The following is a 15,202-nucleotide window of genomic DNA, read 5'->3' as shown; positions in this document are numbered from 1 at the left end:
TACGATGTGAACCTGAAAGGGGAGGTAAAAACAACACCCAAAAAAAAATTTAAAAAAAACACAAAACCACTTTAGAAGGAGGGGGGGGAAAGATGATGTTATTTGGTGCAAAGTCAGGGTCTGTGGCTGAAGTAAACGAGAAGCACCGCTGCTCGTGCGCGAGGTGTGCACGTCCCTATTAGACTCCAATGTGTCTTTTCAAAATGGTGTATGAGGAGAAAAGGTTAATGACTCATAAACAGACCAACTTTCAAACTGTCTTGGTAAACACGCTGCTCCGGAAAATTGCACCGCTTCAATCTCAGCGGTGAGGTATTAGCAAAGTTCAAGTGGAAATAAAAGCAGCCAGGACTGATCAAACAGAATTCGGCTGGAAGCAGGGACGGAGGAGGGGGGAGCAGTTTCTGCACAATATAGTTATTTATTTCAGCATTATTACAGCCCCCCAAAACACCCAAAAAGTTTTGGAAATGTGTCAGTGCAAGTATGCTAACAGATACACAACTTGTCTGCAGCCTCACTGCAAAATAGCAGGATTTTAAGGAACTGGTGGAAAAGGCGATGATCTTTCCCTTTCCCCAAGTTAGCTTGAAGAGAAACTTTGAAAGTATGTGATAAAGCTGTTTACTTTCCCCCCTTGGTGTTGGATGGGTCACCTAAAAATAAAAGACACCAGAAAGCTGGAAAAACGATAATAAAAAGTTGGTTTTTTTCTTTATTGCACTACTCTCCAAAGTTTGAGGATACAGCTCTTCCGAGAGCTGCCTGTTTCTAAGCAGCACCTAAAATTTGGGCCACACAATTTGGTACTGTTATCCCAAAATTCTCTTCTGCTCTTCAAAAAGATGTTAAAAAAAAAAAAAAAAGAACTATGGTAAAAGAGCCCCAATCCCAGCCCAAAGGTGCCCGCAATAATGTAATCCTGCAAAGGAGGCTTTGAAACAATGTATTTCTGCAGATCTTTTTGAAATTAAGCCAGCTACAGCGACCCTTGCTAATATTTTTACAATCCATTTACTTGTAAATCTATGAGGAGATGTGCATATGTTCCCCAACTATTTCCTAGCTCCTCAGCAGATATGTAAATGGAACAATGTTTGGATTTTTCCTGACAGATGATACAAAACGCTCGTGCCATTTCGGTTCCAGGGCTTGGATAAATATGCTCAGAACCACGATTTCTGTTTGTTTTCCTTGTCTAACCCACTTCCAAGAGCTTCCCTTTAAATTTGAATTAAAACTTGCCAAAAAAAAAAAAAATTCTGTTCCAAAACTTGTATCAATAAAAGCTCCCGAAATGATAAAATAGGAAATTGCTTGAATTGCTTGCAATGGCTCAGGGCTCGCCCCCTTTTCTATGGAAAAATGACAGAACCACCTAATTGATCCTTCAGAGGGAAGAGTTTGTCAGGAGGCCTCTAATCCTCATATTACTTTTCCAAACGTGCAGCAAGAATGCAAGATTTTCCTAACGGAGTCAAAGCACATGCTGGGCTTTTTGCCCCTTTTTTTTTTTTATAAATTGAAAAAAAAAAGAGGGGGGGGCACATAACATGACTGGGCCACAAGCAACCAGCCCATGGATTTATTTTCTCTCCTTAATGTGTAACTGGGCCTACTGAGCCCAAGGAGCCCCACGTGGAGATGCCAAGCGAGTCGGTGCTGCGGGCCCTGCACGGAGCGTCCGGGGGTCCCTCCTGCAGCTGCAGAGCTGACAAAAACCAGGTATTTTTCAGAGTTGAATTAGAAGCACAAACTTTGTCCAGGCAGAGCCCAGAGTTGCATCCCAACCTCTGCAAACTCCTTTTGCTCTCGTTTTTCCTCCTGCCTTTGAGCAAGTGTATGGTTTGGAGTTTCGTGTCCCCGCCGGCCTGGCATTTCCTCACCAGCACCCCAAAATTTGGAGGAGGCTGGGGAAGGAGAGGGGACCATGACGGGAGAAGGGGACGAAACTTTTGCAGCTCTTCAGGCTGCCTGGGAAGCTGCCGCCCCTCTCTCTGCAATTCCTTGCCTTTTTCTCGGCGGAAAGAGCCCGGAGAGGCTTTCTCACCGGGAGAAAAAAAATATTCCAATTAAATTAATAAGAATAATGTAGTCAAAATCTCCTGCAGGAGGAAATAATCTGGGGTTTGAGTCCGCCACAAAGCATTTCCTCGTTAAACCATTATATCCTGCTAATTGAAGGGGTGTAATTCAGCGTCCTGCAGCAGCGCGCGGGGAAAAAGGGGGGGCCGGGGGATCCGCGGCCGCGCAACTGGGGGGCACCGCGCAGCGACCCCCCCCCCCAACATTCCCCGCGCAGCCCCGTCCCGCCGAGAGCGGGGGACGCAAAAGTTGCGCCGAGTCCCGCGGGGGCCCGATCCGCGGGCGGGAGGGTGGCGAGGGGGGCGACACGGGACACACGCGGGACAAGTTTGCGGGTGTCCGTGCGGGGACACGCTCACGGGTCCCCGGCCGCGGCGGCCCTCCGGGGGTGCGGAGGGTGCTGAGCGCGGGGGCGGCTGCACCGCGCCGCACCGCGGGAGCAAGCCCAGGTGCGGGGGACGGTCCCTCTGTCCACGCCCGGGGCGGCGGGGGGCTGGCGCGGAGCCGGCGGGGCCGTTCCCGCGGAGCCCCGGGCGCGGTGCCGGGGGTGCGGGCCGCGCCGTGCCCGGGGCGGGGAGCGGCGCAGCGGCTCCAGCGCTGCCCCGGGGCCGCGGTGCGAGGCTGTGCGGGGCGCTCCGGCGCGGGCGGCAGCATCGGCGGCATCGATCGCGGATGACCAAGCACGGCGGGGCCGTGCGGGGTTGTCCCGCAGCACCGCGCCCGCGCGGCCCCCCCCCGTTAATTAAAGCATTAATAAGTAGGCGCCATTAGCCATGTGCCGACACAAATGGCCGTGCGGGAAGGGGGTGGAGGGGGGGGGATGCGAGCGAAAGGCAACAAAGTTAGTTTCGGCGAGCGGCGGTGGTGCCCCTTCCCCGGCGCGCACGGCCGCGCACCCCCGCAGCGCCGGCCCCACCGCGCCCCGGCGGCCGCTTACCTGGGTGAGACAGAGCGGAGAATACATGACTGCTGCGGGGGGCTGCGGTTTGGAGGTGTGCGTGTGCGGGGAGAGAGGGAGAGAGAGAGGGGGAGAGAGAGAGAGGGAGAGGGAGAGAGAGGAGGGGAAAAAAGAGAGAGAGAGAGGAGAGGAGGGGGAGCCCCGAGCCTGCTTCTTGCTTTCACATTTCCAACTCTGCCAAACTGCAGCCAGCGCGGAGCCGCTCCATGAGCTGAACTTTAACCCCGCCTCGACTTTCCCGCACTACGCGCTCGGCATGCCTGCCCCGCGCGCCGTTAAAGGCATAGCGCTTCGCTGCGCGCCCCTCCGCCGCCCCCGCTCCGCGCCCCTGCGCTCCGCTCCGCGCCCCTCCGCTCTGCGCCGCGCACCGCCCGCCCCGCGCCCCGCGCCGCCCGCCCGCGGGGGCGGGGAGGGGCGGGGAGGGGGCTGCGGCGCCGCCGCCTCCCTCCGCCCCGCCGCCCCGCAGCGCGGCCAGCCGCGGAGCACAGAGCCCAGCTCAAAGTTTTCTTCGGTTTTTTTGGTGGTGGAGGGGGGGAGGTTTTGTGTATTTTTTTATCATAATTATTATTTATTTATTTTGCTCTTCCCGTGGGGGGCTGCGGCTCCGCTCGGCCCTTGACCGTGGAGCGATGGGGTGGTGGAGTGGGGGGGGGGGGGCCAGAGGGAGCGGCGTTGCCTTCCACAACTTTCCCCGTCCCCTTTGGCACTTGTCATTTTAAATCAAGCGCTTTTAAATCGAGGGTGCCTTATTCCACTTAATAATAATAATTTTCTTTAAAAAAATAGCAACACTTAAATTCAGCTGCACATCGAACCCCCCCACCCCCCGCATCCTCCTTACTTATAAAATCTAAAAGTGAAGCGCTTAAAATTAAAAATACTCCCGCGCCTCCTGCCACTTCTGAAGCGCATTGTCTTGGCACCGGCAACGTTTGGGTTTGGGGTTTGGATGCTCTCCAGCCCGCTCCTGAGGACTCGGAGGGTGTCCCGGGTGGTGTGTGTGTCCCCCATTTCCGCTTGGGAATAGCGTTTTCCACTACTGCTGGAGGCGGTTTAGGTGACCCCCGTGTCAGTTATAGGCGCGTAGTTAAAGGCTTTTTTTTTTTTTTGAGGGTGGGGGGAACGACGACACACGCAGGGAAAAATCCCATCTGTAGGGGAATAAGGGGAAAAATCCCTTCCCGCAGCTTGTTTAGGAGGTGGCGGAGGAGTGGGTTGTGTCCCTCCCCCGTCCGTGCCGCACCGTTCCCAGCCTTTTGCGGTTTCCAGCATTATCTTTTAAGTAACTTTTGGCGCCCTTCGGGAGACTTTTGGCCGCGGGACGGCTGGTTGCGCCCTCTAGGCAGGGGCCACGGTCAAGTGCAGCCCCTCCGCAGCCGCCGACAACCCCCCCCAAAAAATAAGGGGAGAGCAAAACCACCTCTCCCCCGGCGGTATATTTGAGCGCTAAACGGGTGGCCGCGCAAGTTATCCTCATTTCTCCCAACTCAGCGTTTTGTTAAGCACGCTTTAAAAAATAAATAATTTTTTAAATGTAGGGGGTTTTAGCTTTTTTTTTTTCCTTTCTTTCTTCTTTTCCCCTCCCCCCCCCTTTTTTTTTTGGGTGCTAAATCCGGAGATTTCCGAGGGCTCTGTCCCCGCCAGCGGCCCCGTTCCCCCGCGGGGCGCCGCCAACTTCGGCGGAAAAGAAAAAAAAAAAGGAGAAAAAGAAGGAGGAAAAAAAAGGGAGAAAAAATAAAAAGAGAAGAAAAAATAGAGAGAAAAAAAATGAGAGAAAAAAAGGAGGAATAAAAGGAAAAAAAAGGCGCGCCCCTCCCCCCGGGAGAGTTCAAACGTCGCAACACCCACCCCCGGCGCTGATTGGGCAGCGCCAGGTGACGTCACAGAGCATCGCCCCGCCCATTGGTCCGCGCCACGGTCCGTCACAGCGCGCGCCCGCGCGCGTTTCTTTGTGCGCGGCCGCGGCCGCTCCAGGATGGGCGCGCGCGGGGCCGGCGCGCACGTACGGGCGGGGAGGGGGAAGCACGGGGGGGAATCTGTCAAGCTCAGCGGTTTTCTCAAATCCCTTCAAAAAAAAAAAAAAGGTTAAAAAAAAGAGGAAAAAAAAGAAAGGCGGCGGCGCAGGGCTGCGCGCCCGCGCTCCCTCCGCGTCCACAACCCGCGAGACACAATAGCGAATTCCCTCTGCTGCGAAAGCGTGGGAATCGGGATAAAAATACAACACACAAAAAAGAGGAGTTTAAGCGGCGCCGCGTCCCACGGGCAGGGATAACAGGCATAACACTGATAACAGTGCGGGAGAAACTTTGCGGGCTCTGATGGTTGGCGGCACTCTTTTTTTTCTTTTTTTTTTTTTCCGCGATTTTTTTGTATTTTTTTAATGGCTTAAATCAACTCGCGGCCGTTGGGAACCGGAAGGGAAAACCCGCCGCAGCCAACTGCGGCCAGCTCTTGGATGGGATGTATTGGGGTTTTGGGGTGATTTGGGGGTTTTGGTGGCTGCGGCGCGGGGCGACCCAGGGCTGGGGCAGGGGGATCCGGGCGCTGCCGCCACCTCTCCCCGCTCTGCCTGGTGGGCTTCCAGTGCCCGGGACTTTGCAGAAGTTACGAGCGATTTGCCAGCCTCCCGCCCACCTCCCTCTTCTCCTCCTCCTCCTCCTCCTCCTCCTCCTCGCCCCCGCCCCCGCTTATTTCCGCAATCGCCGCGATTCGCACAGGAGACCCGCACCGGGGGGCGGCGGGGCTCATGGGCATCCCCCGCACACCCCCCAACGCCGGGCGGCCCCGCGGCGTGTCCCGCCCCCGCCAAGCCCCTTCCCAGCCGCGGGGGTCTTGCGCGGGAGGGCGGCGGGGGAATGCTGTGGGTGGATGCTGCGAGCGCCCCTTGCACGGGTAACCCACCCCCATCCCGCACGGATAACCACCACCCCTCCCCGCTTGGATAACCCCCCCTTGCACGGGTAATCTCCTCCCTTGCACGGGTGACCCCGCCGGCACGGGTAAACCCCTCCCTTGCACGAGTACCCCCCCATGCGCACCCCTCGCACGGGCAGCCCTCCCCAGCGCGGGGAACCCCCCGTCCCTTGCACCAGCAAAGCTCCTTTGCTGCACGGGCAAAGTTACCCGGCGCTGACAAACCCCCCATCCTCGTTTGCACGAGCGCCTTTTACATCCCCCCCTGCTCTGCACAAACCCTACCCCGCTTCCCCCGCCCGCTCCGGGTGCTGTGTCGGTGCGGGCTCCCCCCGGCCGGGCGAGCCCCCGGCAGGGGAGGACCGATCCTCCCCGCAGCGCGGCCGTGCCTGGCAGCGATGCAGCAGCCGAGCTGCAAAGTCTCCAACTTACACGGCACCCCTAAAATAGTCCTGATTTCATCCCTGAAAGGATTTCCTGGCTTTGTGTGTCTTAACTAGCCTTGGCCATTTTTCTAGAATAACCCCATTATTCACAGCTCCGAGGGTACAATCTGCTAAAGTCACTTAATAAAAAAAAAAAAAAAAAAAAAAAAAAAAAAGCCAAACAGAGGAGAAAGAAAAACCTTCAAAGGGCGTGAGAAATAAAGGCAAACAAACAATTGTCTGTGGCTCTCAGCTCCCCTTGATCGTGGATACCCGCTTCATTAACAGCAGAAGCATTATATGCTTAAAACTGGAAGCCTCAAGATGCGTGATAATACTGCAAAATTAATTTGGAGGGGGGGGAGCAAGTGGATCTGAAGGTTAATTACTATTTTTTGACAACAAAGTGAGACTTTGACTCACACAACTTAACTCATAAGGAGTGGTGTGGTTACCCCTCTGAATTTACTGCTTTTAATCGACTCAAGCAGGTAGTTAAAGAGACAGAGGTTGCAGTCGCAGTGTATTGAGTACAGAGATGAAAAAAGAAGAAAAGGAGTAAGAAAGTAAAAAAACCCTGAGACAGTGATTTTCAGTTTCCAGTTTGGGAGCCCCAGACCTGCGCTGGTGACAGCGCGGCTCCATACGCGGCGCGTTTGAACCTCCTGACAGCGGCTCTGCTTTCTTGGTTACCTCCTGGTGACCCCTTGGAAGGACTCCGCCAATTCCCAGCGGTCTGGAGACCACAGGTTGGAAAGCACTGGTTTTGCATAAACTTGTGGTATTCGGCGCAGGCTTAGGTCGCAAGGGCTCCTCTTAGCAAATTGTCAAAGGATGATGTGTACTGCATAAATTAAAACATCATGTCCCCTTGCCATGTGAAAGCATTATTAAAAGAAGCATAATAAGGGATTTCCACCATGTTATCAAGCATACAAAGAAAACTCCAAATGGGAGGGATGGCTGTCATCGGGGTAGAACAAGCTGGGATTTTGGAGAGGCTTGAGAAGCGCTTTGAATAGCCCGTCAGTTGGACAAGGATCAGTGCTGACAATAGCCAGTCTATATGTGGTATGGCCTGTTAACATACAGCAGCAATCATTAAAGGCCTGAGCCGGACAACAGGGCTCTTTGGGGCCCTGAGTGTGTTGGTGGCTTTGGGAGAGCCACCATAGCAGCTCGCCTGCCCTGGGGGCAGCTGCACCCCAGTGAGAGCCAGAAGCGCCCAGAAATAGCTGGAGGTCAATCCTGATCCCCTTTCCATCAAAACCTTAGAGCCATACGCTGCTGACTCACATCTCCAAGAGACCTAAGTGCCAGTATGGTTGATGGAAATCAATGTCCTGATGTTTCTGTGTCATCCCACGACCTGCTATGGAATTATCTACAAATCCCAGCAGAAATGTCATGGAGGAGCTGTAGATTAGTGCCGTGCATAACCTGGTCCCAGCATCCATCGTGGCATCAATAATATTCTGAAGATACCAAAAATGAGAGTATTCTGTAAGACTCTCTGCAGGGAAGATATTGTTTTATTATTCTACATGTACACAGAGAACTGAGCATAATGGGATTTTCCTCCTCTAGTTAGAAGGCTCCAAACCCTGATGCAATATAGTTCCCCATGTTAGGGGGGTTGGAACTAGGTTATCTTTAAGGTCCCTTCCAACCTAAGCCATTCCATGATTCTACAATAAATAAATACCACAGTCATGCAAACACTGTGTTGCCCTTAAACGGGAGGGCAGGTGGGCAGAACATTCAACCTCCAGGCTCCAGATTACAGGGAGCAGCTTTAATAAGCAGGGTAATATGTTTAATGGAAATTCTCACTTTACACTACTAAACACATGTGCATAATAATGGTTTTGCATGCAATATTTTCTGTCCATTGCCATGATTCCCAGCAGGAAAGCAGAGGAGGATAAATAGGTGCTTCAGTCCCTATCTTACAGATGAAGGTGACTGAACCAGAATTTGGGGTCTAGGCCCCAAGCCACAAGGTGGGGATGGGAATTAACGGAGTTGTGCTAAGGGCAAGTGGGAATAACTACACTAAAAATTGGTCAGTGTTATTTCTTTCTGTGAAAACTCCTGCTTTAACCATGAATTCCTGGCGGTATCGCTGCCTGGCACGGCCGTACGTGGGGCGCTGGCTCCGGAGCCGAGCGCATCGCAGAAATGCCTGCAGAGTTGTAATGCATTTCCACAGGGTCTCGAGTCTATTGCGAAATGCACTGCGGAGGAAATAACTTCCCAGCAAAAGTGTGCAGGCAGCAGAAAGGAAGCAACAGAATGGAGAGAGGCGGGAGAGGCAGTGTTTCCCCTTTTGTTTTGCTGTAGATCTTCTGTGGGGAGCAAAATAAATGGTAATGCTATTTTAACCTAAAAACCGCTTTGCAAGCAGGATTTATTTGAAAAACAGAAATAGACCTCGAAGTGAAAGTTCTGTGTGAAAGTGAATGCAGTTTATTAAGCTCGCTGTGATTTACTCATGGGTTTGAGCAGTGCCCGTCGGCCCAGTTCTGGGGCAGACCTGGGCCACTCCAAGGGCCAGCAGGCACCTAAAAATCCCTTTCCACCATGTTGATGCCACCATCCAGCTGGATAAATCCTCCATGCACAACCAGGAAAGATGCAAACAGGTACAGTTGTCCTCAGATATATTTTTTTTGTACACAGTCCCGCAGTGTTATCGTGGCTGGAAGCTGATGGACACCTCTCACAATGGTACAAAATAATTCTCCAGCGATACAGAGTGATTGCGAAGCACAGAACTGATATTGCCATTGTCCTAAATCCAACGTTTTATCAGGCAGTTTGGCATAAACACTTTGGACCTAATCTCGCTCGCCTCGATGAAAATTTCGTTTGATAAAGTTTGCGCAAGAGTGGTATAAACATGATGTGGCAAATAATGTTTATGTGCCCATACACACCCATACACAGGCTATTTATTTTGGTATATTATATATCTATGCATTGTCATATTTATTTATGTAATCTATTTCTCAAAAGGAAAGTAAGGCTTTTGTCAATACTTTTATATGAGAACATTTTACATCCAGGGTTTGCTCAGAATATAAAAGCTGAGATTCAAGGCAGGCTGTGAAAAATAAACCTTAAGAATTGCTGACTGGACTTTGTAAAGTTTCAGGTAACACAAACAGGTATGTGGCAAAAAAAATTATGTCTAAGAGAAAACAGGAATATTAATACTACCAATAAACATCACCTACACTGCTTAGAAACAGCCCTCATTAACATGCATTCCCTGCTGCCCTTCACTGCAGGCTTTTCTCTGGGGTCTGTAACTTTCTCAATGAGATGGGCATTATTTATCCAAATAAATAAATAAATAAAAATCAAACCAACAATCTGTTGCACTACTAAGTAAATTTTTTTCGACATTTTTTATCTATGCTAAAGTTCTGGGCAGAAAAAAAAATAATAATCCGAGTGGCCTATTCAGACACAAACTCAGAAAACTTTGTGCCTAGGTTAGAGATGGGCTGGTTAGGAGGGCACAGTAACAGCTGCAGGTTTATTACTGCTTTTCTGGCACTAAATTCATCTGCAAATCTCTTCCACAATTATTTTTTATAAAATAGTTTTAGCCCTGCTGACCTATAGCACACATGAGGTCTGATCACTTTCCTCAATGATACAGAGCAGGAAAGTTTTCCATCGCAAGTTTTGCTAACTCTGTCTTTTTTCTGCTATTAAAAATACCTTTTCCAGCCCTAAATTAGGTATTCTTTAAAAGATGGTAAGTTCTATATTATTCACAGGAAGGACAGGCACTGTCTAACTCAGCTAGTTTATAAACACCCTCTTAGCCCATAAACTTTGAACTGAATGAAATTTTAGGGAATAAAAAGTAATACTCTTCCACCAAGATCAGTAACTTTTCACTTCACTGCTTTCTCTAATTTTATAGACAACTTCATGACGTTCAAGGAGTGAGTCATAAAAATTGTGCTGTATCTCATGTGAAAAGGTTGGTTGTAACAACTCACACCTGCATGAGACCCAACGCTTCTACCTAAAAGATGTCATAAAAAATCACAGGTTGAAGCACATTCGCTCTCTTTTGCTTGGTCTGCCTTTCCCAGTGCCTATGGCTCCTTTGGAATAGTGAAAGGAATGTGTTCGTCTCAGCACCTGAATTTTTTTTTTAGTCTTTATTACTGTAATTCACTGACCTGCCGCATTGTAACCCCTGGCAATATAGATCCCTGAGCTGGGCACCCTGCACTGGTACTGGATCTCTCTGGAGAGGCTGCTTTGTTGGTTTTTTTTTGCAGAAAAGAAGTTTTTCTTAAAAAATAAGAAAGAAAAAAAACGAAGAAAAAAAAAAGAAGTGTAATCTGTGTGGGCTGCCTGTCACAATCACTGCTTTCCTCTCCTAACAGCAGGGAGAAGGTGAGACCATCCTCTGGTCACCCGACTGTTGTGTTAACTTCTATACTAGGCTGGGAAGATTTCCACAGGGTAACCCCCGGAACAACCAGGCACGATGCACAGGTGGCCCTTACAAAGGGACGTGCTCAGCCACGGTTTTATTTGGATTCCTGGAAAAGCACATAAATCATGACACCGCCCCACGTACGTATGCCCGACCCCTTCCTTAAGTTCTTGGATGAAAAGGTTATTTTTGAGCCTATGAAGCAGGTGTACGTATGGTCATGAAGCTCGCGAGCAGAGACACACAGACTGTATTATTTCTTCCTCAGAAAACTGAAAAGCCGAGCCAGGAGATCCCCCAGCCCAGCTCCCCCCCTCTCCAGGAGGAAATAAGCATTTCCTTAAAAATATTCTATTTTTTTCATCCTCTTCAGATTCAGATTGTCACTAAATATAGAAACTCTTGTAGCCACACAAACCGTGCATCGCCCCACAGCTGCTCATTTGCAATTTGTTCTGCACTTAAAAATCTCTTAATGCTACAAATAAACTTTGGGAAAGTTACGTCCCAATAAACAATGAGGTGTTGTTTAAAATTACATGTGCTGCTGTATTATTAGGTCTCTACCGACACTACAATTATCTTTTGAAGCTGGCAATAACGCATTAGCTGTTCAGTCAGACGCAGAAATAGACTGGTGGATAAGCCCTCTGCCATTTTTATGAATGGAAAATATTTTAAAAGATTGTTTCCACTTTCTTCTTTGTCCTCTCCCCCGATAGGAGCCCCCTCGTCGAAACTCTTCCCCCACGTCACTTTAATATTCATATATATTATCCATACATTGCGATACATGATTAACTGCCTTCCCCCCCACCCCCCCACCGCCCCGAACAATACAGATACTTATTGGATTAACTACTCAGTCCTCGCTGGAAGGAAACCGGTATCCGTGAGCTCTCGCTTTTATTTGCACGTACAGTTGTAGATCTGTGGCACGACAATAAAAATAAATAATAACAATTTAAAAAAAAAAAAGGTGGATAATCCCTACGCGCGGGAGCGCAGTGTCCGCCGCAGCATCCGCCCGCTCCGCGGCACCATTTTTACTCGCCGAGAGAGTTCGCAGCCCGGAGGTTTCTGCCCGATTTTGCCCGATTTCTGTCCCTCTCCGAGCAGCTGCTGCCCGGCGTGGGCGACGGTGATGGGCGTCGCAGCTCCCGGTCCTCCCGGCCCCCCCTCCGGCACAGTCTTGGCACCGCATCGCGGGAGTGGGGGGATAGAAAGTAGAGGTGGAGGGAGAATTAAAGCAAAGCCTTTAAAGTTTGCTGTTTGATTTTGGTCTGGCTCTTGATTATTTTGGGGCGGGGGGAGAACAAATAAATAAATCTCGCAACCTGCCAGCTCTGCCTTCCCAACGCTCGCCAAGTCACTGGTAGCCATTTTCATCTAAGGTACAGGAGAAGGAAAGAAAAAGAAAAAAAAAACAAAAAACGTAAAAAAAAAAAAAAAGGAAGAATCAAGAAAGGAAAAACCCCTCGAAGCAGCGCAGCCCGGGGCCGCTCCAGTTGCTCCGCGTCCGCGCAAACCCTGCCACTCGCTCCGCCGGCCCGCGGGCTGATCTTTTTTCCCTGTATATTTTTCTATGTTTTTCCTCCCTTTTTTCCCCCTTCCTTTTTTTTTTTTTTTTCCTTTCCCCCCTCCCCCCCCCGCCTTTTCCCCCTCTCTTTTGCCGCAGTCTCCGTCCGGCGCTGGGCGAGTCCCGGCAACCCCGCGCCGGCGAAGGGCTGATTTATCGCTGCTCCAGCCCCGGCTCGCAATTCTGTCACTCTAAATCACGCACATGCGAAGAGCGGGGAGGTTTTGGCCAGCTCGGAGCCACCCTCCCCCCACCAAAAAAAAAAAAAAAAAAGAAAATATAAAAATACAAATAACCAAAAGGGTGAAGGGGGAGAAATCCAGGGGAGAGCCGGCGCCCCCCGACCCCTGCCGCAAAATAAAGTCTCAATAAAAGTGGCGGGGGCGGCGCGGAGGGCGGGAGGGATGGAGGGACGGAGGGAGGGGGGCACCTGGCAGCCGCCGCGCCCGCCCCCGCCGCTCCCCGCAGTGCCTCCCGGGCCCGGCTCCGCGGAGGGGGGTGCGGGGGCACCCCCGAGCTCTCCCGCCCAGCGCGGTCCTGCCTGCCAGCAGCTGCACACACCGCCGCTGCAATCCCCTTACACATGTGCTTATCCACAAACATTATTCCTATCCCAATATGTGTGTGTCTATGGGGGGGTTACACGCTCCGGAGTGCGGTGCTGGAGCTGCAGCATCCTCAGCACCTGCAGCATCCTCCCCGGTGACAGTGGGACACAGACCCCCACGAGCAGCCTCTGGCTCTCCCAGCCCTGCAGCAGAGGGGCTCTGTGCCAGCCAGGTGCAGCGACTGCAGAACCCCTGTGTCCCAGCGCTGCTCCCACCGCCCATGAATCAAATTGCAAAGCCAAGGGGTCCTCTGGACCAGAGGTATTTCGGCATCACAGCTTGGGGCTGCAGTTTGGCCTCTCCCCACTATCCCTGTTAGGCCATACAGTGGGTTTGCCTGTTATTTCCCATCACATCCTTTACCAGTAAAATCAGGGGAAAAAAGGAAAATCAGTATGAAAAGTGCTGTTGGAATTATTATAATTGAGGAGTTGACACAATCCATGAGGATTTCCATCCCAGTGTGTGCTCTGCTGGGCCCCTTGGCTGCACCCAGAGTTAGAACAGGGTTGCAGGGGAGAAGTTTCAGAAATGCCTGAATCCCACCAGCTGCATTGGCAAGTCATTGAGACTTGTGCTGCTGAGCAAGGGAGGAGTCACTCCTGAGAGCAGGATGGTCACATGCAGCCAGAGATGCTTACACGGCTAATAAAATCTGGGATAAACTCCCCAACAATAATGCAGCACACAGGGCAAGAGGCTGAAACTATTTTCTGCTGCTGCACTGCAGCATCAAACTCTGATTAAAAAAAAAAATTCCCCCCCCACTTGTTAAATTAAAGAAATATCTCCAGATTTTCAGTGTCACTGAGCTCCAAACTTTGATCCAAGCGACTTCTGCCCTGCTTGGCAAAGGGAACATGTGGGCAGGCCTCCTGCATATGCAACACAGAAAGAACACTGAGTCTCCATGGAAAATCCTGCCCCTTGCAGGTTTGGAAAACCAGTAAGCAGAGGAGAAATGTACAGAGCAGAGGAGGACACAGGACACCTGAGCGTTGGGAGAGAGTGGCTGTGGCCAACTGCCTTCCCTGTCCCATGCAGACTCCAGGGAAGCTGCTTTTCCCTCCTCACAGCAGTACTGCTCTTCCCAAAACGTTCGAGACATTGGGATGGAACGCTGTAGGGGAAGGAGCCTGTTCCCATCTACAAGGACCAGTGCTGGTGCTCTCAGTGCCCTACAGCCATGGGAGTGCAAAGGAAGCAGCAGCCAGACAGCCCCTCTTGCAGGGGGGCCTCTTTGCATCTCCTGCCGGGGGCCCCATCCTTCACCTCATCCTTTAGGATGGTTTTATGGCAGTTTGGAAGTTTTTGTGGAAGGCAGGGCAGGGTGGGATTGGGTATCCCATCAGACAGATACCCCTGAGTCGTAGGTACCCCAGACCACAGGCACTTGTGGTACAGAAGTACCCCAGTACTCAGGTACTCCCAAGCAAAATACCTGCCAGCACACAGGTACCCCAGCACTCAGACACTCCAGGACACAGATATCCCAGTATAGGACTATACCTGCACATGGATACCCTAGCACACAGATACCCTAGTACGCTGCTACATCTGCCCACAGGTATCCTGTTACACAGGTGCCCCGGCACACAGACACCCCAATACATCACTACATATGCACATCAGTACCCCACACATGACTGTACCTGCACAGAGATAATACAAAACACATCCCCTGGAACTCAAGTACCCTGGCACTCAGGTACCCCATCACCCATGGCCCCTGGGCAGCACCTCCAGCCGTGCCCCGTGCCCCATGCAGCCCTGGGCTGGGCTCACTGGGGTTTTTGCTGTTCCCCAGAGCAGGAGAGGTTGGTGCAATTTGCCTTTAATTCCAAACGTCACGAGCAAGCCCTACTCCAAAGCTGATGCCAAAGGCCTTTATAAATTCCTAGCTAACTTGATTTAAAAAGTGTGATTGTAGGAAATAATGAAGGTTGCTTTCCCTTGTTGTCACAAATTTGCATTCAGCGCATGGACGACGGCAGCGAGGCTGCGACCGTCACTGGATTTCTTCAGAAAAGTTACCAATGGTCTGCAAAGACAGCTGGAATTCATATTAGAATATTTTTAACGTGCTCTTACAAATGCTTTGGCATACGCCTATTCCACTCCTTTTAATGATGTTGACTTCATTTCCTTTAACACGGGGGGGGGGGG

At 51.1% G+C, this 15,202-nt stretch overlaps 1 protein-coding gene across 18 annotated transcripts in view; it reads right to left on the bottom strand.

Moving 5' to 3' along the window:
• The window catches only part of NFIA (nuclear factor I A), a 410,570-nt gene that overhangs the window by 247,362 nt on the left and 148,006 nt on the right, over positions 1-15,202 (bottom strand). For 7 of the 18 annotated variants that reach the window (XM_027694347.1, XM_027694348.1, XM_027694353.1 and 4 more), the window contains exon 1: positions 3,023-3,382. The exons of the other annotated variants lie outside the window; for them this stretch is intronic. In XM_027694347.1, the coding sequence (XP_027550148.1) occupies positions 3,023-3,049 (27 nt within the window). In that variant the 5' untranslated portion in view covers positions 3,050-3,382. Of the gene's footprint in view, positions 1-3,022; positions 3,383-15,202 lie in introns of those variants that run through there. 18 annotated transcript variants of the gene reach the window in all.

This window comes from Neopelma chrysocephalum, unplaced genomic scaffold, assembly GCF_003984885.1.
Source record: "Neopelma chrysocephalum unplaced genomic scaffold, ASM398488v2 Primary Assembly neopelma1_97, whole genome shotgun sequence".
Classification (NCBI taxonomy): Eukaryota; Metazoa; Chordata; class Aves; order Passeriformes; family Pipridae; genus Neopelma; species Neopelma chrysocephalum.
The sequence above is the reverse complement of the archived record's forward strand: the minus strand, read 5'-3'. Positions and strand labels throughout refer to the sequence as shown.